The 23,953-nt window shown below is 50.7% G+C and overlaps 1 protein-coding gene across 1 annotated transcript in view; it reads left to right on the top strand.

Annotated features, from left to right (window-relative positions):
• The window catches only part of Pitpnm3 (PITPNM family member 3), an 84,758-nt gene that overhangs the window by 47,975 nt on the left and 12,830 nt on the right, over window positions 1–23,953 (top strand). The window contains exons 6-14 of the mRNA XM_010611391.3: window positions 10,075–10,151; window positions 10,538–10,773; window positions 13,660–13,849; window positions 15,453–15,575; window positions 15,967–16,151; window positions 19,102–19,274; window positions 20,499–20,669; window positions 21,816–22,010; window positions 22,541–22,689. Coding sequence (XP_010609693.1) covers window positions 10,075–10,151; window positions 10,538–10,773; window positions 13,660–13,849; window positions 15,453–15,575; window positions 15,967–16,151; window positions 19,102–19,274; window positions 20,499–20,669; window positions 21,816–22,010; window positions 22,541–22,689 — 1,499 coding nt within the window. The remainder of the gene's footprint in view (window positions 1–10,074; window positions 10,152–10,537; window positions 10,774–13,659; window positions 13,850–15,452; window positions 15,576–15,966; window positions 16,152–19,101; window positions 19,275–20,498; window positions 20,670–21,815; window positions 22,011–22,540; window positions 22,690–23,953) is intronic.

Here is a 23,953-nt window from a genome sequence, read left to right as displayed (position 1 = left end):
CCACCAGAATCAGGTATGCTCAGGGCCAATGCAGGGTGAAGAGGTTGTGTGTGTGTGTGTGTGTGTGTGTGTGTGTGCACGCTCGCGCATGTTTCTGGAGTGCAATGGAGATCACTTTGTGCAGACCACTGATTCCCTGTGGGAGAAGCGTGCTTTCTTCTATTTCTCTATAAGCTGACTTGAGATTTTGACTTTGGGTACCCATCCAGCTTGGCTGGCAAGAGATCCCTCTGTTACTCCCAAGGGTTTTCCCTTTCCCATTCTCCTGCCACTCCTGTCCCCAAGTCCGCCGTGTCTTCCCAAGGTCCTTGTGGGGAAATGGCATAAGGTCCATGTACCATGCACATGTGTGTGTGTGTGCGGGGAGCTGTGTGTCCCCACTGATGAGCACAGGCACCCTGCACCTAGCATCGTGATTCCTTCCATCTTGATCTGCAGATCTTGGCCAAGGGTCCAGACTCCAGAGGGTACAGGGTGGCCTGGCCAATTATTCTCCATCCTGGAGCTGTGAGGTGACCCACCCAGATTTCTCTCCTTCCCTTGGGTCTGAGCCAGTGGAGTAGAGATCTCTTTCCAACCTGAGGAGTTCTTTTCCTCAAATCCTTTTCTCCTGGGAATAAAAGGTCTTTTAGGAACAAAAACCAGGAAGCCCTGGCACAAATCTCAGAGGCAAAGGATCTGGGGCAGCAGAAAATATAAATTAGTATCTAAAATTTAAAACAAAAATCACATTGCTACATGTACTTAAAATTTTTTATTCTAATTTGTCTTTTGAGTAGGTAGCTCACGAACAAGATATAAAACTCAAGGAACAAAAGACAACTAGTCTACCTCCCTCTCCAGTGTTCAGCTCACCCAATCCTCTTCCCCAGAAGCAAAGATTATGACGAGTTTCTTACATTCCATTCCAGACATAGTCCCTGCAAACTTGTACATATCCATAAATATTCACTTACATATATTTTTATATATACCCCCACACAGATGGGAGCATGCAGTATATCCCATCCTGTACTCTGCCTTTCCCGGATAATAATACAGTAGGATTATCTTGCTAGCTCAGTACATTTACAGTGCTCAGGTTCATTGTTTGGGGTCATGGGTGTGTTATAGATCATGTAATTTATTTAATTCCCTATTGGTGAACGGACAGGTTGCTTTCTGTCTCTTGCTATAATAAACAACGTGGAAGTGGTTAACGCTGTACTGATACCATTTTGCACACGCCCTTGGCATTGCTGGGTCAAGGACATTTTGCAATTTGAATGATATTGCCAAATTGCCCTCCAGGGAGTTGTTCTGGTTTTCACTTTCACTGACAAAGAATGAAGACAGCCTGCTTTCTCCCACAGCCTGGCCTGCACAGTGTTGATACCTGCTCATCTGAGAGGCACAGCAAGGTGTTTTCAAAGAGCATTGTTTCGGTTTAGGGTTGTAAGTTTGAGCACCTTTTCATATTTGTATGAGACATTCCCATCCTTTTGCCTGAAGGGATTACCATATGGGAGAGGAGGGCTGGAGTGTGCAGTTGTGTTCCTTTGTGTGTGCTGACTTCAGGCAAAGCCAGGCTTGCTTAACAGGGAAGGGCCCCGCCATTCAAGCAAACTCCTGCACCCTGCAACTGTCTCTCTTCTTCCTTTTTCCCTGCCAGCGGTCACTCTGAGTAGGCAGGGCTGTGGCATTTGGAAGAGTGAAGACATCCCCTCCCCTTTTTGTACTCCCCACCTTTAGGAAGATGAATGGTGACCTAGCTTCAAATAGTGTACTTACATTCTGAGAGAAACCCCTTAGCCCTGCAGAGCATCAAGTATTTTTGTCTGTCAAATGGGGAGAGCACCTTGGCCTCTCAGGATAAATGTGGTTACCTGGACATTGGCTGAGGACCAGAAACCTGAGACACATCTTAGGAGGGCTGTGTTCAGTAGAGAGGAGTCCCTAGGGAAAGCCCAGGTTTGGGACACCATGCCCGTCTGGCAATCGTTGTGTAGCTGTGGCAGGGTTTTATTGTGGTTGCTTCTCTGCAAACTTTACAGGCCCTGATTCAAGATGAGGACACTCCTGATCTAAGTGGGGCTTTCCTAGGTGGAGTTGCTTCCCAGAGCTATCCCCATACTTGCTTGGGGTGCCCAGCAGCACGCTTTCGGGAGGCAGGTCTGGGGCCCAGATTAGCCCCTGCTTCATCTCCGCTAGTATTTCTTCAAGACTCACTGGCCTGCTGAAGGCTTGAAAACAACCTCAGCTTCATTAACGGATGCATTCAGATGGATATGATCAGATTCTGATCCTGAAAGAAATCAGCATGCAGCTCCAGGAAGAACTTCAGCATCCAGACCCTCAGCCCTTCATGACAATTCCTTCTCCGGCATCCCCACTTGGTGGCCTCTTATATAACTTACTCATATAAACTTAGTGTAGGAGAATTTCCCTGCTTCCAGGACAGCACAGGGTATTGTAGAACAGTTATAAACGTTATCTAAGTTGTGCTGGAACTTGGAGGCTCTGCCCTCTGCTCCTTAGACCCAAACATGGCTCAGTGTGGATCTGTGCCATGGATCTGCAGGTAACCACTGGTTCCCTTGGGTCCACTCTTCTCCATGCTGGGCCCCTTGACCCCTGTATTACTCTACAGACTTCCTGCCTGGTTATTGGGCTTTAGTTATATCCTTAATGTGGCCTCTGTAGGTCAGAGATGTGCCTGGGCCTTTGGACTAAGTCAGATCCCCAGCCTTTCTGTAGTTATTTTAAATTTTAAAATGGCGTATTCCCTAAGTCAGAAAGTTGCCTAGACTGGGTTTAAACTTGCTGCTTTAGCCTCTCAGAGTGTTGGGATTATAGGCATGTGCCACCTTGTCCGGTGTTCCCTGCTTATTTAGAAATGAGGTCTCTGAGTCACAGAGGGTGAGAAGTCACTTTGGCATGTCCATTACCCTGAATCAGGTTGTTTGCAGACTATGGTCATATGACTAGGTCTAGTTGTGTGACTTTGGTCGTATGTCATAGTCTTGGTCACATGATCTTTGAGGTCTGAGGAATCCTTGAAGGCAGATGCTATATGTGATTCATTTTGGTGTTCTCAAACCAACACAAGTTGGGTGATCACCCACAGGGAGAAATTGGAAGGGATGTTGAGCTTGGTTTTTAACCTAAAGGCTGGATCTTAGTTCACATATCATGTTTCATATTTATTCTTTTCCTCTATAAGCATTTCTTTCCCTTTTATTTTCCCTCATCAGCATGTCAGCTTCCAGAGGACAGGGCAACATTTTGCTTTATTTTGCTTATAATGTTTGCATTTATGAAGATAGGGCCTTGTGCTTAGTGTGAAATGTTCTTAGTGTAAGCATGACACTTGCTTGTATTGTCTACTTAGCGGATATATTCATAAACGGTTTTAAACTGTAAGAAGTATGGGCTCACTAGAGAAAAGTAGAAAAGTAGAGAAAAGCAGAAAGTGAAAAGAGAATCATCCATTGTCCCAGCATTCAAAGAGAGAAAATCACCCACATTTTGGTGGATTTTCTTCTAATACAAGGCCCTAAGCTTCCTCTCCACTTCACACTCCCAATAGACTGTTGTTTTTCACAAAGCTGGGGACTGAGACACCTGCTGGAGGTAGTGCCCTGGTGTGGGGCTGGTGAAAAAGGCCAGTGGCTTTAAAGTCTTGCAGGGGATTAGTTGGAGTCAGGAAGTGGGGTTCTGGGACCCTGTGTTGGCCAGCTTCCATCACTGTAGAAAAATACCTGATGTAATCAGTGTAAAAGAAGAGGAGTTTATTTTGGTTCATGATTTCAGAGGTTCCAGGCCATGGTCCTCTGGCCCTGTTGCTTTGGGCCAGCAGCAGTGTAGTATACCATGGTGGGAGCATGGGACAGAGGAGACCTTGTCACATGGTGGTGGCCAGGACACATAGAGAACAAGAGAGGAAGAGGCTGGGGTCCCCATATCTCCTTCAAGGGCACCCTCCCTTAGTCCCCAAACCTTCAACTGAATATCCAAACTATTACCCCCCACCAACTGCTTCAGCCAGAACTGGTCCAATGCTATCTTTACAAACTGGGTTCCTAAGGACAATTTCATTTCCCTGTTTGAAAAAAAGTTTCAACACCTTCAGAAATGGGTCCATTATTTCCCCTGCATGCTGTCCCTTCTTCATGCTATTGGCGATTGTCCCATTGTCCCCACTTTGGTGTTGGGCCATCCAGGGTTATGGTATCAACACTTCCTGTGTGGTCACCTTTGTCACAGGGTAAGACCTTGTGGCATGACATGGAGTCTCCTTGCCCTGGCCCTTATGCATTAATCATGTTCCGTGAGCTGCTGTGGTATTAGCAGTGGGTTCCTTAGCTAGCTGATCATTCTGTTGTGCATTCTACCTCACCAGATAAGCCCTAAATCCTTGTGCTCTCTTGAAATCCCAGGCCACTGAGCCTGATCTACAAGCAATGAGCTAGGGTTGGCAAGGAGCATTCAAAGGAACTATCAGAGTTCTAGTGGCCACTGCCTCCTTTCTTAGGGGCCCTCAGAATATTTGCTTATTAATTTGTTCTAAGACTTGCCTGGGAATTAATACTGAGTTCCCCAACTGGAATCAACTGCTTTGAAAATCCAAGTGACATTTGCCACCTGCAGTTTCTTGGTTCCTCTTTCTTGCTACCTAGCCCTCAAAGTGATTCTGTAGTGATGCCTTTAGGGCCCTTCAAGGTCCAGGGTCTAATTCTTCTGGGCATGGAGCACGAGTATTATCGGGCACTCACACATGGATCCAGAATTTCAGACTGCCTGGCTCTTATGAGGAAACACAGGCAAATGCCCCCCCCCATTTTGGTAGTGGTGGCAGGGGGTACTCATTTCTCAATTTGGAGCTCTTGCCATGGTCCACTTCCTGTATGCATATCCTTCTCCATGTGTGTTTACCTGGGGGATTGGGGTTATGGATGGAGCTTCCTCCTTGCTGCTGAATGAATCTCTAGCTCTTCCCAGATGTTTTCCAAGTATACCTCCCAAATCCCACTTCAGAGCAGGAGAGAAAAGTCACTGGGTTTCTATAAACATTTTGTTTTTGATACTTCTCAGCACATGCTGTATAGTCTCAAACTGGGCTCAGCCCTGCTCAGCTGACCCCAGTGGTGACTAGTGGAGGTGGCAGTAGCTGCCAAGGAGTAAGTAGGCTGGAGGGTGAAATTGAGAGGTCAGTGCCACCCTTGGGGTGTCCCCAGCATGCATCCCTGGAGGATCCAGAGCTGGTGGTACAAGCAGTGGAGACAGTTGGAATTGGACTCCCCAGCCAGGCTGGGGCCATGCTTTTTGCTTAGGGCGCGTGGGTGACAATCTTGGCTTTTGTCTCCAGAGCAATGTGGAGCATGGGTAATTAGAAGGGATGATCAGCAATGTGCCTTTCCAAGGCTGTGATTAAACAAAAAATAGCCTCTATTCTTCAGCTGGCAGGAGGAGCCACGGTGAGCTGGGTGGGCCACAGGTCCCAGTGCTGGGGCTGGCAGGGTGCTCTGCCTCAAAGTCTGTCACAAACAATTTCCACATAAACAGCTGTGGGCTTACTCACCCCAAATCTGGGCTCAGCAGAGACTCAGCCTGAATGGGGTCACGCAAACAGATGAGTGGGAAGAAACAGGTAGCCTAGTGATGATGCCCTAGAGCTCTTTGTAAGTGGCTTCCTACCACCAAGACCCTCTACCATCAGCTCTTCTTTCCAGAGGCTCAGGGAATCCTCTAGAGGTGGAACTGCAAAGCCAAGGCCCAGGCCAGGCAGTTCTAGAAATTCCCAGAGGTTCTATGGTGCCAGTTCCCATGGGGACCTTTAAGAAATGTGCTTCCCAGTAGGGGCTGCTCTCCTGGACCTGATTTCTCACGAGAGTTTAGCAGCACAGAAATGTCTCATAGCTCTTTTTGTCTTGGGATCTTTACTTCCTGACAATTTTCCCCCAAATGCCCAGGCCCTTAAAGCCTATAAATCCTGGTCTCACAGGGGCCCCAAGTCTGATGAGGAAATAGACAAAAAACTCCATACTAGTGAGCCAGGCCCAGATCAGCATGCTGTGACATGACCATCTCGGCTTAGATAGGCTGGAGAAGGCTTTCCAGAGGCAGAGGAAATGAGCAGGGTTTTGTAGACAAGTAGGAATTTCCTGCAGCGGTACCTCTGCAGAGGTACAAAGACCTTCCCAGACAAACAGCCCAGCATCAGCAAGGGTGTGGAGGAGTGAAGGAGTTGTCTTGTGAGAGGGTCAGAGCTAGCAGCCTCAATGATTGGAGTAGGGATGCTTGGTTCTTAGAAAGGCAAGACCTTGTGGGAAATGTGCAGGCAGAGTGGCTTGCAGGATGCCTTCCTGTGCATCCAGAGACTTCTGCTAAAACAGATGTGTCGTCCTAGGGTAGATCTGGTTCTGGTGGTCAACTGTTAAAGGACCAGACTCTAGATCAGACAGGTTCAGCCTCCCCTCCTCCCTAGTGTAGAGCAAAGCTTTCTGGTTTTTGTGCATTGAAGAGAAGCAAGGCTCTGTCCCCAAAGTGTGTAGGAGGTGAGACTCTTCCTTTTTGCTAGATCAGGTGAGTGACACTGGAGACGATGGTGCGGCTCCCATCTCCAGCCACCACAGCATCACTTCTGGCTGGGGTGCAGCGCTCGTCCACCAAACAGAGCATCTCTGGGATTAGGAGAGGGCAGAGAGAGGATGGGGGAGCTCCTCGGTGTGTGTCATTATTGAGGGCACAGGATCCAGCCCACCCTAACGAGGGCGTGGTGCCCAGGAGATAGCAGGACCCTCATGTCTTCCCTGTAAGTTATTTATAGCCTAGCTATGCTAATTTGTGGCAATCACAGCATTTAATCCTATAATCACACTGCAAGCAGGCACCCAGCCCAGAGAGGCCGGAGAGCCTGCCAGGGCTTGGGGAAGGACTTGGCAGCAGGGCAGGCAAGTGTGCTGGCAGCGATGTCCCCATCAGCCTCCAAGCCACTGTGTCAACTGCGTCCCCTTCTCTCAGGGCTCAGTGCCCCCTGATAATAAGAATAATCATGGCAGCAAACACCTGTCACACTTTTTATATTCTATGCCCTGTTCTAAGCTAGTTATGTACGTCACTGTTCCGTGAGATAGTTTATTTCTGCATCCCAGGTGAGGAAACGAAGGCACTGGGTTACAAAGCTTAAAAATGCAAGTCTGAGCCCAACATGATAGCGCTTGCCTGTTATCCCGGCACTCTGGGAGGTTGAGGCAGGAGGATTTCAAGTTCAAAACCAGCTTGGGCTGCTTAGCAACTTAGTGAGACCCTGTGTCAAAAAATTAAAAAGAGCTGGAGATGTAGCTCAGTATAAAGGTCCTGGGTTCTTGATCACCAGTACAGAACAAAAAATTTTAAAAAGCCAAGTCTGGAACTCCAGCACTCTGGCTGTAGCACCCATGGTTTAACCACAACCCTTCCAGCCCCAGAGGTGGGGATGCCCCAGGCCCCCTCACCTTGCCATGATCTCAGCCCTGCCCTGACTCCTGGTTCCTCCTGGTTCCCTCACTCCTGATGAGGCTGCACACATAGCTACCGTGTGTCGGCTTCCTTCCTGCATGCTCTTCTTTCATGTCGTGGGAAGAGGTCTTGAGGCAGCAGAGCTGGACTTTAATCTTCACGGTGCCATGATACATTTGTACTCTGTGTCTTTGCAGAGTGGGCTTGGCCATGTCCATCTGACAGGGAAGCTGTGTAGTTCAGAAGGACAGGGTAGCATCCGGCGAAGCATCAAATATGAAGTTCTCCAGCTGGGTTCCCTTGGTCTTATTTAGGTGGGATGTGGCAAGTTTGATGTGGGTTATTTTTCCTGGAACCTGGATTGTTTGAGCCCCAGTTTGCTTATCTGGGGCTAAGAACAAGAGCATCCAGATCTGGCGGATAATAGTGGGGACTAAGTGGGATGACACATATACAGCACACAATGCCTGGCACATACTAAACTGGGCCCTTCCTATCATCTCATATTATCTTCCTGTTCTGAGAACAGGGCCTGGGTTTCCCATAGCTAAACCCAGGCCCAGGAATGAAGCAGAAGCACCTAAGCCACTGGAAGAGTCATTGCGAAGTGCTGCACAGAACCAGGCTCAGAACAGTTTTTTTTTTTCCTCCTCCCCCTAAAAGCTAAACCCCTTCATCACTTAGAAAATGATTTCCTGTCTGTGTGGGCAGCAGCTCTGAGATCATAAAGCAGTTACCCTCAGTCTAGGGTTGTGCCTGTGAGGACAGAGTATTTCAGAAATGGACCTCCTTGCTGAACAAAGCTCCTCCTTTGGAATTCTTTGTAGAGCACCTTTCCCCTGGGCTGGCAGTGGCTGAGGCGGTTGCCTTAGACACAGGTTGGCTAGGTTTGCCACCAAGCCTGCGAGAAGGACCCTCCCCAGCTGTGACTCCTAGAGGTAGCAGCAGACTCCTAGAAGGGGAAGAGAGGAGTATGAGGAATTAAAGGGTCATTCTCACTAGAATGGGCTTCTGTAAGAGGTAAACCAGTTTCTGTCAGTGAAGGCAAACAAGTGCTTTGCTGTCTAGCTGTGGGTTTTGGCCATGCAGAGGACACAGTATTTTTCTCATGTTGGGGAGAAAGGAGAGGAGGCAAGGTGGGCTGGGTGAAAGGAAGAATTTCTCAAAGTGGCCAGTATATTTGGGCAGAGGGTGGTTGTTGAATGTAGTTGAGGCCCCTCTCCACCTTCGAGTCCTCTATCACGACATTTGGAAGCATGGGTGTTAGAAGGATGATTGGAGCACTTTTCTGTAAAGGGCCACGTAGTAAACAGTGCAGGCTTTGAGGGCTGCAAGTCTCTTGCCACTACTGAAGTCTGTCGTGTGTTGTGAGAGCAGCCATAGGCGATCTGGAAACGAATGAGCCTGGCTATATTCTAATAAAACTTTATTTGAAAAAACAAGTTAGAGACAGGAGAGTCAGAAGGAACCTTGCATCAGGCAGCTGGGAGGAGCCAGGAGATCTCTTCTGGCAGTAACCCGCTTTGCTCCAAAACTTGCATGTGATGCCAAATGTCACCCACATGCTGGACTTTGAGGGTCCACCTTCCCCTGGACCATGGTCCTTATTGGCTCTCAGAGAGCTTTGTGAGATTTCTTCCCTCCCTCCCCATCCCACCATTTTTTTCCCCTTCAGTGGTGAGAGTGGAATCCAGGGCCTAACACATGCCAAGCAAGCACTCTACCATTGAACTGTACCTCCTGACCCAACCAGATATATTTTTTAAAACTATTTATCTGGCTGTTAGTGAAGGCTGTTGGGGGAAATAGACTCAACGGGAGAAGAAGAGAGTTATAAAGAGGGATTCATTATGGGGGATTGGTTCTCACGGTTACAAAGGCTCAGAAGTCCCATGATCTGAGACCAGTGGAGGTTCAGAAAAGCCAGTGGGGTTGCTTCTGTCTCAGCCCAGGGCCTGAGAAAGAGGAGCCCTGATGAGTGAGGGTGGGAGAGGATGGACATCCACACTGAGAGAGTGGACTCACCTTTCCCCTGCCATGTTGGTGCCCACCCAGCATAGAGAGCCCGTGTCTTCTTTACAAGGTGTCCTAATTCACAGGTCAGTCTCTCCTGGAAGGACCTTGCAGGCACACTGGGACATCATGCTTTGCCAGCTGTCTGGGAACCCCATCGTCCTGTCAACAGATGTGAAATGAGCCATCCCAGCAGCTCTTCCACATGTGTTGTGTGTGTGTGTGTGTGTGTGTGTGTGTGTGTGTGTGCACGCGCACCATCCATGACCGGAAGTGGCTGTCATCAGATGATACATGATGTTGCTACTGCTTTTGGTGAAGAAGAGCAGGACTGCTCCTTCTGAGGAGGCTTCTCTTCAATCCTGGGCCAGCATCCCGGGTGGCCAATCTCTTTCCTTATCAGGACAGAGCATTTCATGGTGGGTGGACCTCAGAGCAGGGGTCTGGATGGGTGACTCTCCCAACTCCAGACCATGATTCCAAACCAGAGCCCCCCCTATGCAGCCAGCCGGGTCCACAAGCGTCCAGCTGCTGTGTGTGGGGTGCGCTGGATACTAAGCTCTGCTCCTGCTCCCTCTTCAGGAGAACTGTACCGGGTGTCCTTGAGAAGACAAAGGCTCCCAGCCCAAGGAAGCATCGAGATCCATGAAGACCATGAGGTGAGCCGGGTTTCCCAAGGTGTCCAGTCCCATCTGTGGTCATAAATTTAGGAAGAGCCCTAGGGCAGTAGATGGGCTGCCTAGCTTTCATCTTGCTCCTCATCTGACTTGCCGTGTGACCCTGGGCAGATTTCTGTCCTTCTCTGGACTTTATGCTACCACATGAATAAGATCTTTTCAGACTCTGTGCTGACTTCCTCTGAGGGCCCTGCCCTCCTCTCCTGGCAGCCCATCTTCCCCCTGAATGTGCCGGAAGTCCCAGCACAAGGCAGGCCGTAGAACTCCTAGAGCTGGATCCTGGCCCCTGTCTCCCCATGTATGTATGTTCCTGTGTGCCTCATCTTTCCCCGCTGCTGGCCTCTCTATCCCCACCCATGTCCCTTCAGGAAGGCTGCTCTCAGCGCTCCTGTAAGACACACGTGCTCCTGCTGGTGCTGCACGGTGGCAACATCCTGGACACAGGCTCAGGGGACCCCTCCTGCAAGGCGGCCGACATCCACACCTTCAGCTCTGTCCTGGAGAAGGTCATTCGCGCCCACTTCCCCGCTGCCCTGGGCCACATCCTCATCAAGTTCGTCCCCTGTCCTGCCATCTGCTCTGAGGCTTTCTCACTCGTCTCTAAGTGAGTCTGCGTCTGCTTGTTTGGATGCCTGGTTGGTGTGAGCGGAGGGGGCTAAGTAGAAGGGCTGCCCCTGCCTTGTGGGTACCTGATGGGCAGGGGAGCCCCTGCCAAGGACTCTCTGGGGTGTCAGATCCAGACTGGCCATGAGCACCCCTGGTAGAAAGTGGTCAGCAAGAGTCCTCTATCTAGGAAGGTTGGTGCCAGGGTCCCCAGGACAGCCTGGATCTACTTCCTGTGCTCAATAGACCAGACCTCCTTGGCATATACTAAGAAACTGAAACCTTGATAGATTTAGCAGTTATCCAGCAGATGGAGTCAAATTAAAGCAGCCTCACTCTTGAGCTACACTATATAGCCTGGCAGGGGAGGATTCCGTAGTGGAGGTGGCCCAGGCACTGTGTGCACGTGGGGAGTAGGCCAGGGAAGACTTCCTGGAGGAGGTGACTTGTGATACCATTATAACTTGGATAAATATTGTGGCCTCTTAGGCCAGTCTGGGTTTAAATCCTTGTGGTGTGACCTTGGGAAGATGCTTACCCTCTCCCTACCTCAGTCTGCAGCTCTGTAAAATGTGGGTACTAACTTCTAGAGTTGTGAGCGTTCTGTGTGCTGCTGGGTGCACAGCCCTTAGTGCGGTGTGGGCACCTGGAAAGCCCTCGTAGGCCTGGCACCACAGCCTCTGGGGGGAGGATGCACGCTCCTTTCTTTTTCTCCTGCTTGGTGGAGAGCAGGCTGGGAAGGGATGGGGAGCATCGAGGGCAGAGATGGTATGGACAGAAGCTCAGGCTAAGCATGGGGGCAGCTCCCTCAGATGCTTGCACATCCCTGCCCACGGAGGGAAGTGGGGTGCAATTTGGGAGACCAGGACCCTCCTGGGGATCTCACTTAGTGCTTAGGACTGGGGGGCTCCAGTGTCCCTCAGGTGCTCAGGCTGACTTAGCTCCAGGGGGATATGCTGCTTTCTCATCAGTTGTCTGTAAATGAGGTCCGAGCAGCTGCAGGGCTGCAGGCATTTGGTAGATTATTGGGACTGGAAGTTGGAAGCTGTGAGCTTTCTGCAGTTAGGGTTGAAAAGGAGCTGCTGACACCTCTGTCTGGCCCTTGCCCTGTCACATGACATTGTCAGAGCTGGAGGCTGTTCAAGGCTGGCTTCAAGCATGGCCTCCACCTCCTGGGGTTTGGGGAGGGCGGGAAGTGTTCCAGCAAGGAGTGGGTGTGAATGGGAGTCAGTGGGTGTGGGAGCAGTGCAGGCAGATGTGGCTCTAGGAGCATTCAGCTGAGCAGCCTGCCCTGCTCAGCAGTGTGGGGAGGACTGAAGTCCCCCTGCCCTAAGGTTCCAGTGGGCTTGGAGACAGCTTGGCTAGACCCTTCCCTGGCTCCCTGAACTGTGCTGGATGGGGAAGAGTTATCTGTGTTCCCAGGATGCCTGTAGGCAAATCACATGAGAGACGGAAGGGAGGAAGGAAGGGGACTTAGGTGAGTGACTCTCCCCAACCTGGCTAATCACCAGAATCCCTGTGTGATTCTTGTCAAATGGCAAGATGCGAAGGCTGGCCCCTGGAACTCAGCCGGGAAGCCGGGCCTTGGAATCTGCGTCTTTAACAGGTGCTCACTGCTCCTGTCTTTAACAAACTTTGGGAACTGCCAAGCCTGTGACAGAGGTTCTGTTCTCCAACAGTCCAGAGTTAATAATTGTGCCAGTTCATAATCAATCTTGGGACCTCCGCCTCTTGCTTACCCCCAGGACATCTGACCTCCAGAGCTGGGTCACTCCTATATCCAGGAAGACGAATGGCCGAGCCATTTGAGGGAATAGCAGGAGGGAGCTTACCTCCACCCCAGGCAACTGCTTGCCAGAGCCATTAATCACCCCATAATCACTGCTGGAAGGGAGTTCTTCCTCAACTAATTAAAATATCTCTGCCGTTTCCTCTAATTCGTGTTCTTTGCAAATGAGGAATGGCTGGTGGGACTGACCTTGCACGCCGTGAGAACTCTGCCACCTGTTGAGGGTAAAGAGTCCTGTCACCTGCCCTGAATTCTATTGGGTGCCCAACAGGATCTACACTGTGCCCTGGGTTGGGCTAAGTGTGGATTGTGGAAGACGGGCAGGCTCTGGGCAGGGAGTGGGGAGTTTGACTCTTCCCTCTGTGTCGCTCCTGCCCAGCCAGTCCCAACAGTGCAGTAGGGTGGGACACACTAGGGACAGAGTGAAGCCAGCTGGCAGTGGGGAGATTGCTTTCAGGGGGTCTGAGCTGTCCAGAGAGGGAGGGACTTTCTAGTAGGGAGGTGTGTGTGGGATGTGTGCAGCTTATTCCCAGCGTATCCCCTGGAGTGAAGGGGCTATGGGACAGTCTGTCAGCCCTTTCTGTACAGCCGAGGACAGCTCTGGATCCTCTCCACTGTACAAGGCTCACACACTGAGCAGGCAGCCAGGTGCCCACCTAAAGCTAGGGCCACTGTGTGAAATCCTTCCTTCCTCCTTCCCTCCTGCCATTCCAGTTTCTCCAAAGCCTTTTCTGAGGCCCTCCAGGATGTCTGCCATGATGCTATGTCCCCATCCTGATCCACAGTAGCTGATCCCCCAGTTTATGTCTTCCTCCAGAACTGGGGTGTCCTTACGGCCGTGCAGAAGAGGGCAGGCGAGCACTGTTGTGCCATGCCATGGGCTGGTGTGGAAAGAACTCAGGGGAACGGGCATCCCATCCCCTACTCTCCCTGTCTCCATTGCCTGTGTTGTCTCACCGGGCCTTGCCTGGGTCCTCAAGGAAGGTCCCTGGAGCTGGGGGCGCCCAATGCCTGGCCAGTGTCTTCTGCCTGGTCCTCAGCCCCACGCCTGCCCTCCTCCTGATCCCAGCTGGGCTTACCGTGGGCCCCTGTCTGCAGCCTGAACCCCTACAGCCACGACGAGGGCTGCCTCAGCAACAGCCAGGACCACGTCCCCCTGGCTGCCCTGCCCCTGCTCGCCATCTCCTCCCCGCAGTACCAGGACGCTGTTGCCACAGTCATTGAGAGAGCCAATCAGGTGTACAGCGAGTTCCTCAAGTCTTCTGATGGGATTGGATTCAGTGGGCAGGTAAGACAGCCTTCCCTTCCCTTCCTGTCCTGGCTGTTGTCTGGGTTCTGCCTGCCAGAAGGCTGGAAGAATTAAGACAGGCCGTTCAAGAACTGTAGCACCTAGATCAAAGAGATTTTGTTTGGGGTGATGTGGTACTAGGGATTAAATTCAGGACCTCTGCATTGAGTTATATCTCCAGTCCCCTTTTTTATTTTTTATTTTGAGACAGTCTCACTAAGTTGCTAGGTTACCCATGTTGGAATTGAACTTGCAATCCTCCTGCCTTAGCCTCCCATTCTGCTGGGATTACAGCCATGTGCCACCATGTCCACCTCAGTCAGTCTTTGAGACTGGGGGTTTGCCCTCATTTTACAGATAGAAAAACTGAGGCCAATCAGTCCCCCCAAATATAAAGACCCAATTCAAAAATGGGCATCTGAAATGAACAGACATTTCTCATACAAAGAAGTAAAAGCAGCAAGAAAATATATGAAAAAATGTTCCACATCACTGGTCATTCGAGAGATGCAGATGAAAACAACACTGAGATTCCATCTCACCCCACAAAGAATGGCTGCTATCAAGAAATCACACAATAACAAATGTTGGCGGGGTTGTGGGGTGAAAGGAACCCTCCTCCATTGCTGGTGGGAGTGCAGACTAGTGCAACCACTATGGAAATCAATATGGAGATACCTCAAAGAGCTTGGACTGGAGGTTCCATTTGACCCAGCCACCCCTCTGCTGGGTATCCTTCCAAGAGAACTAAAAGAATCATATCACAGAGAAGTATGTGCACCCATGTTTATAGCGGCACAGTTTGTAATAGCTAAATCTTGGAAACAACCTATTTGCCCATCCGTTGGAAACTGGATAAAGAAGTTGTGGTTTTTCTATAAAATGGAATATTACTCAGCCATAAAGAGTGAGAGAATAGATTCATTCATAGGAAAATGGATACATATTGAAGATATACTCCTAAGTGAAATAAATAAGTCCCACATGTGTAAATACCAAATAGTTTCCCTGGTGTGAATATTCTGCAACAATGCATAAGATTCTAATAAGATTACTGACATTTAGAAATGGGAGGAAAGGAGCTAAAGGTGTAGGGAAGGTGTGATACGTAGGGGAAGAACAAAAAGGGAAAAGAAAAAAATGTGAGAGAATGAAAAGATGAAAATAAAGTGTTTGTAGATGGGGAGGGGAGGAGGGGGTGAAGGGAGGGCAGAGGTAAGGGGGAAAAAATGAGAATCAAGACTTGCCATGGAAAGGTACATGATCCCAACAATGAATGTAACTGTACTGTATCCCTAAAATGTACCAATAAACTCAATAAAATTAAAAAAAAAAAAAAAGAAAAGAAAAACTGAGGCCAAAAATGTGAGCTTTGATTTGGAGCCCATGTTGATCCCTAGCTGAGTTGGACCCCTCAGCATAGCCTCATCCTGTCCTCAAGCTGGCCCTAGATGAAGTCCTGCCCCCTGCCCCTGGCTCAGGCTCTCTGGGTGCCTCTCCAGGACCGGTTTCTTACTCTCTTGTGGGACGTGACCCTGTGGCTGGGTGTGGGGCGAGAGGGCGGTAGTGGGCAAACCTGCAATCCCAGCTGTGCCTCCTGCAGGTGTGCCTCATTGGGGACTGTGTGGGCGGCCTCCTGGCCTTCGATGCCATCTGCTACAGTGCAGGGCCCTCAGGTGACAGCCCAGGCAGCAGCAGCCGGAAGGGGAGCATCAGCAGCACTCAGGTGCGGCCAGGTGATGGGACTAGGGCGGGTGTGTTCCTGGAGGAGCTGAGGAGGTGGTGCTGGCACCCTTGATCCATGGTACAAATGATGGTATCGGAAATCTGCAAGAATGGCAAGAAAGTGCTATCACCGGTGGGCAAACTGGGACCCAAAGGGGGCTGATTTGGGTTTGGCTTCCTAGACAGTTGTCCAGCATCCCAGCTGGAAGGCTCATCCCCTGGACAAAGGAAACAGCCTGTCCCTCAAATCCCCCATTATTACACTGTGGGTTCTGAATGCCTTTTGGAAGTGTAGCTCCCCACATCACAGAAGGAACGGGGCTCACTTGTGCCTGGGGGAGGAGGCAGGCCCCCACAACAGCAGTGCTCTTATCCTCTCACTGGCCCCCAAGGACACCCCAGTGCTGGTGGAGGAAGACTGCAGCCTGGCCAGCAGCAAGCGGCTCAGCAAAAGCAACATTGACATCTCCAGTGGGGTAGAGGAGGAAGAGCCCAAGAGGCCATTGCCACGGAAACAGAGCGACTCCTCTACCTATGACTGTGAGGCCATCACCCAGCATCATGCCTTCCTCTCAAGGTAACCTCTCCCTTCTTTCTCTCAAAATGATCCAGGGAGGGAGGACCTTGTCTCAGTGACACCTGGGAGGTCTGTGACCAGTCCTATGTCCCAGGTCCTTCCATGGGGGCCCATAGACAAGGATCAAAATGCTGGGACCATGGCCACTTGCCATCTTCCTTGCACCAAGACCCAGGAGGAACCTGTTCCCTGTCTCTGCTGTGATCAAACTTGCAGAGAGACTGGGGACAGTTTTTTTCACATTCTGAGCCTCTACTTCATCTTCTGCAAAAGGATAATGCTGCCCAGCCTCCTTTCCTGGAGAGGATGCAGAACCTAGGGACATCAGAAATGGGGACATCATGAGCTACCCCGTGTGCCCCCGTTATCTCTCAGAGGAGCAGTTGTACCACCAGTTACCAAAGAGCTGGGGCCAGCATTCTGGTCTTCCCATTCCCATTTCAGTGCCTTGAACACAACACACTTTTGGGGGGGATCCCCCATAAGTTGTCCTTTAACTTTCTAGAAGAGATAGTTAATCAATAGAAGTTCAATGAATTAACTGCATATTAGTTCAGGATAGAAATTAGTACTGACCATAGGCCCAAATTGCAGAAGTATATTCTTTCCCTTCTCTTCAACTCTCTCTTTCCTTTGTCCCTCCTTTCTTACCTGCTGATAAGTATCTCAAGGTCATTATAACACTTGGAAAATGTATCATCTCATCACTCAACAGAAGAAGCACTGTTAACATTTTATTTCTTTTCTGTATATTTTAAAAACATATTATTCATATAGTTTTACTTAAAAAACCTCAAACTTCTTACTTTGTGATCTTTCCTCCATACAATTAAAAATATTTGGTTAATACTCTTAATGGCAGTACAATAGCCCTCTTTCACTCAATCCCCGGTAGTTGGATACTTTGGTTTTTTCTTGTTCTTCATTATTATAAATATCACTACAGTGGATATCTCTGTGTACAGACATTAATGTATATGTTAGGCTTACCATAGTCTTAGCTTGTCTGTAAGTTTTACATTCTGTGGCTTCAGTTACTTATTTATCAACCATAGTCCAAACATTACATAGGAAACTCCAGAAATAAGTAAGTCATAAATTTTAAGTTAGCACCATTCTTCGTAGCACAATGAAATCTTATGCTGTCTCACTCCTGCTCTGCCTTGAATATGAATCACTCTTTGTCCAGTGTATCCACCCTGTATATGCTATTCACTTGTTAGTCACTGTGTAGCCATCTAGGTTATCAGATTGACTGTTGTAATATTGCATTGCATGTGCACAAGTAACCCTTATTTTACTTAACAAGGGCCCCAAATCACAAGGATAGTGGTGCTGGCAATTGGGATATGTCAAAGAGAAGCCATAAAGTGCTTCCTTGAAGTGAAACGATGGAAACACCATAAGATATTTTGAATGAGAGATCACATTTACATAACTTTTTAACAGTATATTGTTGTAGCTTTATTATTAGTTGTTATTCTCTTGCTGTGTCTGATGCATCAGTTAGACTTTGTCACAGGTATGTTTGCATAGGGAAAATATGCTGTACAGGATTTGATGCTCTCTGTGGTTTCAGGCAACCAGTGAGGTCTTGGAACATATCTTCCTGAATAATGGGGGGCTACTGTACTTCCTTCAGATGGATTCTTAGAGGTGGAATTACGAGGCTCTGTGTGTTTAAACTTCTGACTATTTAAAGTTTCTTGACAGATTATCCTCTAGAAAAGCAGCTCCATGGAAGTGGGGGTTGCAAGGTGAAAATTGCAACATTTCTGGTTCACCCTTGAAAATTCCTTTCGGAAAGCCCAAAATTTGGAGAGTGAGAGAAATCAGGGGCTTTTCAATAGCTAACTGCACACAGTCAGCTTTTTCCTCTGGTACAGGGAAAGATGGCTGTTTCTCTGGCAATTAAGTAGTTGGCGTGTGACTAGGGACCAAGCTGTACATGAAATAAGTATGGTTAAACATGAATGTCATGGTCCACACTGTGAGATGCTCACCCTGTGGGAGGCAGAAGGGAACACGAGGACTAGAGACTCAACTTTGCACACTTTCTTACCCCACGAGGTGGAACCCTTGCCCATACTGCTTCAGGGGTTACTTGTAAACTCTCCTTCAGTTTGGTACTTTGAACTTCTATTCAGGTGACTGATTGGTAGATTTCACATTTCCTTTGTTGGGTGTTGACCTCTAAGCTGTACCTAATGCTCACAGGGAGGTCCCCAGATTTTTGCCTGACCCTCAGCCCCCAGCTTCAGGTCTGAGAGGAATAGAACTTGGACTCTTTTCAGAGCACCAGTTATCTGGGATGGAAGTGGGTGGAATTCTATGTGTTCTCCTGTAGCTCTGTTTCACCTCTCGGCTGGCGGGGATGGGAAGATCAAGCTGTTTGCATCTGTGTTTGCAGGTTGCCTGGAACATGAGTTCTGACAAAAACCCTAAATCCGGCAGCCCTAACACAAGCCAGCTGGTCTGCAGATTGGCCAGGCTAGGCCTCTCTAGCAGACAGTGTGGGAATTCTCAGTGTGGCTGTCACGAGGCAGCACAAGGGGGCAGCCCTTCCTGTGAGCAGGATGCTCGGTTGCTCCCAGGTGTTCAGCCTGTTTATATAAATATAGCTGTAGCGGCGTCCCAGCCACATGTATTAAGTGGCTACTTTTACGCTTTGAGGGCAGCATTAAGTCGATGTGCTGGAGACCAGATGGCCCACAAAATCTGAAATATTTACCATCTGGCTCTTTGCAGAAAAAGTTTGCTGACCCCTGCTCGAGCCAAATGTTGGCCTGGCCTTGGTGGCCAGTGGTGATTGCTGCCAACTGTGTTGGTGTTGGCCAAGTGCACTCTGCGTCTGAGCCCTCCCCTTGAGATAGAGCGTTGGACACTTGGCCCACAGAGTGAACAGCCACATTCTTGCTAGCCCTGCCCGCCTTTGTCTTTCTCTCCGTAGCATCCACTCCAGTGTGCTCAAGGATGAGGCCGAGCTCTCTGCTGCTGGAGGGCCCCAGCTGCCTGAGGTCAGCCTGGGCCGCTTTGACTTCGATGTGTCTGACTTCTTCCTCTTCGGCTCACCCCTGGGCCTGGTCCTGGCCATGCGGAGGACGGTGCTGCCTGGGCTAGACGGTGTGTATAGTTGGATCTCAGAGAGGAGGGAGCAGGAGTGTTGGGGTAGGCGGCGAAGAATCAGAGTTGGGGTCAGTGGAGAAAGAGAGGAGGGCTGGGGCGAGCAGTAAAAGGGAGAAGGGGAAGTAGATTTCCCAGATGGGTGACTTTGGATGGACTTCACTGTCCCTGTCCTATGCCCCTGGGTCATTTGACCCTATTGTGTCATAGTCACGCTCTGTGGGCAGAGAAGCCATAAATGTTCACCCCATTGCTACCCACTCCCTCCTTCCCCATTGCTCAGCAGACCCCTGCAGCCAAGTGGTTTCCCCTCCTGTCCCCATATTCAAGCCCATCACAGTGCCTTTGCACACACAGCCCGCAGCCTCGAAAACCTTTTCCAGTTCCTCCAAAATACTGTGCCATGTGAGAAGATTTGGGCACCACAGGTGTTAGCAGTGACAGAGGACAGGAGTGCAGACTCACTGCCTGGAGGCCATCTTGCGGTCAGCAAATCATTGCTTTTCTCGAAGCTCACTGTCAACCTCCAGTGTGAACAGACTGAGGAAGAGGCTGCAGTGAGGAAAGGAGGCAGAACTCATGGATACCCTGCCAGGCTGAGTCCCTCTGGGGTTCCCTGGAGCTGCCTGGTCTGGCCCATGATCCCAGGTCTGGGAGACCAGCGCGAGAGGCAGGTTTTAAGTGGAGACATCTGCTGGCCAGCAAGAGATGTGTCCTGCCAGCTCCTGCAAACCTGACTCCCTCTAGTTCCTAGCCTAGGAATAGACTGTGGTCTGGGGATCTGGGGGTCTGAGCAAGGGGCATTTGTCCTGATTTAAGGAACTTGTGTTGGTTTCATAGATTAGGTAACAAATAAGCTGGAGGAGTTGAAAGGAGTCTGACTGGTGGAAACTATGGAGGGAGGGTCTTCTAGGAAGACAGATCTACCTGAACAAGGGCACAGAGAAAGGAAAGCAGCAAGTAGGAACCGGGAATTGAAGGTGTTCATTGTGGCTGCAGCGCTTTTCTGGGTGTCTGTAGTGGCACGCGTAGGTGGGGAAGATCGGCAAGGCTTTGAATGCCAGCTGAGTGTAACAGCTTTGTACCAGTTGGTAGCAGGGAGCCATGGGAGGTTCTTGAGCAGAAGAGAAGGCTACTCAGAGCTGCGCTCCAAGGAGCCTTTTAGGGCCAAGGGAGCAGGTACTATAAAGGGGCTTTTCCATGTGTCTTCTCCACTTACCCCAGGTTTCCAGATACGTCCTGCCTGCAGCCAGGTCTACAGCTTCTTCCATTGTGCAGACCCCTCGGCCTCACGGCTCGAGCCTCTGCTGGAGCCCAGGTTCCACCTGGTGCCTCCTGTCAGTGTGCCCCGCTACCAGAGGTTCCCACTGGGTGACGGACAGTCTCTCCTCTTGGGTAGGTGCTCTGGGACTCTTCTCTGGTCCAGCCTCCCGAGCTGTCAGCTGACTTCTGAGAAGGGCCTGGGTGCGCATGGAGGAGAGAACAGGGCGTTGTTGACTCCTTTTCCTTCACAGAGGCCACCTGTGCCAAACCTTTGCTCTGCATGAGGCAGTCTGGGGCCAGAGAGCCAGACTTGGTTCCCAGCAGGCTCCAGGCCCCGCTGCTGTGGGTGTGGGCCAGTGTGACAGTCCAGCTGTCAGATTGAAGGCGAGTGCAGGGATCCACATCCAGTGCCGTTTCCGAGTTCCGGCCTGGACTCTGGAAGGGTACAGGAGGGACTAAGGCATCCAGGGTTTCATGGTGGGGTCTTTCACCATGGCCTGGTGGGGAAAGTGAATTTGAGCTGGAGGAGGAGGAAGAAAGGGGAGCCAGGGCAGGTGGGTTGGGGGAAAGGGTCAGAGGCATCCAGCGCTTAAAGGGGGTGAGGCCAAGGGCAGGCCTGGAAAGACAGACAGCCAGGGGTGGAGAAGGTGTAGCCTGAGCCTGCTCAGTTGTGGGCCAGAGATTGAGGGACATTGCATGTGGCCCAACATGATTAAGACCCACCTCCTGTCGAGCCTTCCTTTCAGAGGGACATGATTTCCAAAAGCCCTGATGTGTGACGAGCTTTCTTAGGTAGGCAAAGCTCTAAGACCCCCCACCCCCATCCTTTAGTGTTTTCTCTTCGGTCAGGGGACCCTGCACCCCAAGCAGACACCCCAGCTCCCAGGCTAGAGTTCATCTGTGTTCACTTCCAGCTCAGCCACTGCCCCTTGTGGCTTGAGGGAGGGATTTGATAGGAGAGACATGGTTTACCTGCTATCCTCATAACCTCAGCTCTGCTTTGGGGCATCTCCCAGTCTCCCTCTGCAGCTTTATTGGGAGTAGGGTTGATGGCTGGAGCCCTCACACCTGCTTGTAACACTCACAAGTTAAGAGGAGGTAAAATAGCAATGTACTTTGTCAAGGAGGCCCGTCAGTACCAGCATGTGTGAATGTATGTGTGTGTGTGGGGGGGGTTGCCTGCTGGCTGGGGCTGGCTCCCTGCATGCTCAGCCTCCTGCCCAGCGCAAGGTTGGCACTGAGTGGCTAACTCTACTTACCTTGCTCTCCCCCCTCTAGCTGATGCCCTGCACACCCACAGCCCCCTGTTCCTGGAGGGAAGCTCCCAGGAGAGCCCCGCGCTTCTGGATGCCCCTGCTTCACCCCCTCAAGCCCCAAGGTTCCAGCGTGCAGGACGGAGGATGAGCGAGGGCAGCTCCCACAGTGACAGCTCAGAGTCCTCCGACAGCCTGGCACCTGTGGGTGCCTCCCGCAGTGAGTGAGGTCTTTTTGGGGCCCTGCCTGCATTTCAGGGAGGGCCTTCCTTGGGGTGGTTTCTGGCCCATAGCCACACTTCTGTGGGCAGGCCGTCTGTAGGGAGGAGGGTGGATTCCTGCCTTCTGGGAATTGTTGGTCTGTTGGCAGAGACCTGGCTTCAGACTGAATCCTCACTGACTTCCCACACTGGGCAATGACCTCAGAGAGAACCTTGACCTCTGACCCTGGATAGGCTCTGATCTCTGACCATGGACCAAGCCTTGACCTCTCTAGGCAGTGGCAGCCCTGACCTCAGACTCACTGCTGAGCAGTACCCTGGGGGTGACTATTTGCTGAGCGGGGATCAATCTGGAGCACATGTCTTAGAGGAGGGGTGCACAGGTGAAGTTGTGGTGAGAAGGTAGGTAGGAGGGGGAGCAGCCCACTGCCCCAAGCTCAGTTACAGCAGAGTGCTCTGGCCCTGACCTTGAGTGCCAACCAGCACATTCACCACTGGGTCTGTCCTCACCTCCTTCTTGGCCCTGCAGTCACGGCCAAATGGTGGGGAACCAAGCGGATCGACTATGCTCTCTACTGCCCTGATGTCCTCACCGCCTTCCCCACCGTGGCCCTGCCCCATCTCTTCCACGCCAGCTACTGGGAGTCCACAGACGTGGTTGCCTTCATCCTGAGACAGGTACTGCTGCTCCCTTGCTGGGCCCGGCTACAGGCTCCTCCAGAGCAACCTACCCTTCTCCTACAGACCACGCTGAGCCTTGGTCTTTTTAATTTATTTATTTTCTTCAGACAGGGCCTTGCTATGTAGCTCAGGCTGGCCTTGAACTCGCAGCACTCCTCCTGCTTCAGCTTCCTGAGTGCTGGGATTTTATGTATGCACCACCACACCTGGCGCCCTGGTCTTTATTGAGGCCACTGGGAAAGCTTTGGCTATTTAAACAAGGGTGTGGTGGCATGGTCAGAGAGTGGGTTTCATAAAGAACATTCACTTCTGGGTGGCTCACAGAGTGGTACTTACTAGAAAATTGAATTGAAGTAAAGCTGGAGAACATAGCACTGTGTTAACATGGAGTGGAGCGACTCGTTCCTGCTCCTCTCTGCAGCTCCGTGTCCTTGCCTGTAGAACAGCAGGTGCAGCAGGAAGACCAGTGGCTGAGGGCACCTGGGGGAGGGAAGCAGGATGGAGGGTGGGTGTGGGCAGCTCATGGCCAGTCTGGATGACCAAGGTCTGGGTAGGATCTGAACGTGAGGTCAATAAGAAGCCACAGTGGGGTTGTGAGCTGGGAACATCTATTACCTAACTTGTATTTTGAGAGGGAAACTGTAGGGCTGCTGTTTTGGGAACAAGAGAGGAAGCATGAGTTCTCTGGGGAGGCAAGTGCAGAGCTCAGCTTGGGGGAGACAGTGTGGGTGAGGGTACTGGGTAGAGGGTACTGGGGCAGAGGCTGTGAAGATGGGGACACTTGATTCTGGTGGCAGCACTCTCTGAGGTCTGGGATGGAGGGACAGGGAGGAATCCAGTCGGTTCTGCTTTCCCTGGAGTAACTCTGGGGGTACCATTTCCTGGAGTGGGGACAAGGCTGAGCTGGGCCTTTTGGATGAAGCCAAAGCCTGGAGTTCCTGTTAGTTGCTTGGGAGAGAGGCCAGTAGATAAGCCCAGAGCTCAGCGAAGAGGTCAGGGATAAAGTGAAAAATGGGCATCATCTGCTCGAGGTGGCACTGAAACCAGGAGATAAGCACTGTGGGGGTCACTGTAGAGAGAAGGTTGGGGTAAATCCTGGAGTTCCAGGTAAGGAGGAAGCAGCTTTAGAGATGGAAGAGGATGTCCCTTGAGGTCAGAGAGGAACCCAGAGCAGGCATGCAGCAGCGAACCTTGCGTTGGGCAGGATGGAAGTCCCAGGGCCTGGATCCATGGGGATGGGAGCCTGTTGGAGAGGCAGAGA

The sequence above is a fragment of the Fukomys damarensis genome, unplaced genomic scaffold (assembly GCF_012274545.1).
Source record: "Fukomys damarensis isolate Sample0158 unplaced genomic scaffold, DMR_v1.0_HiC HiC_scaffold_13, whole genome shotgun sequence".
NCBI lineage: Eukaryota > Metazoa > Chordata > Mammalia > Rodentia > Bathyergidae > Fukomys > Fukomys damarensis.
This window is presented reverse-complemented; position numbering and strand designations above follow the sequence as displayed.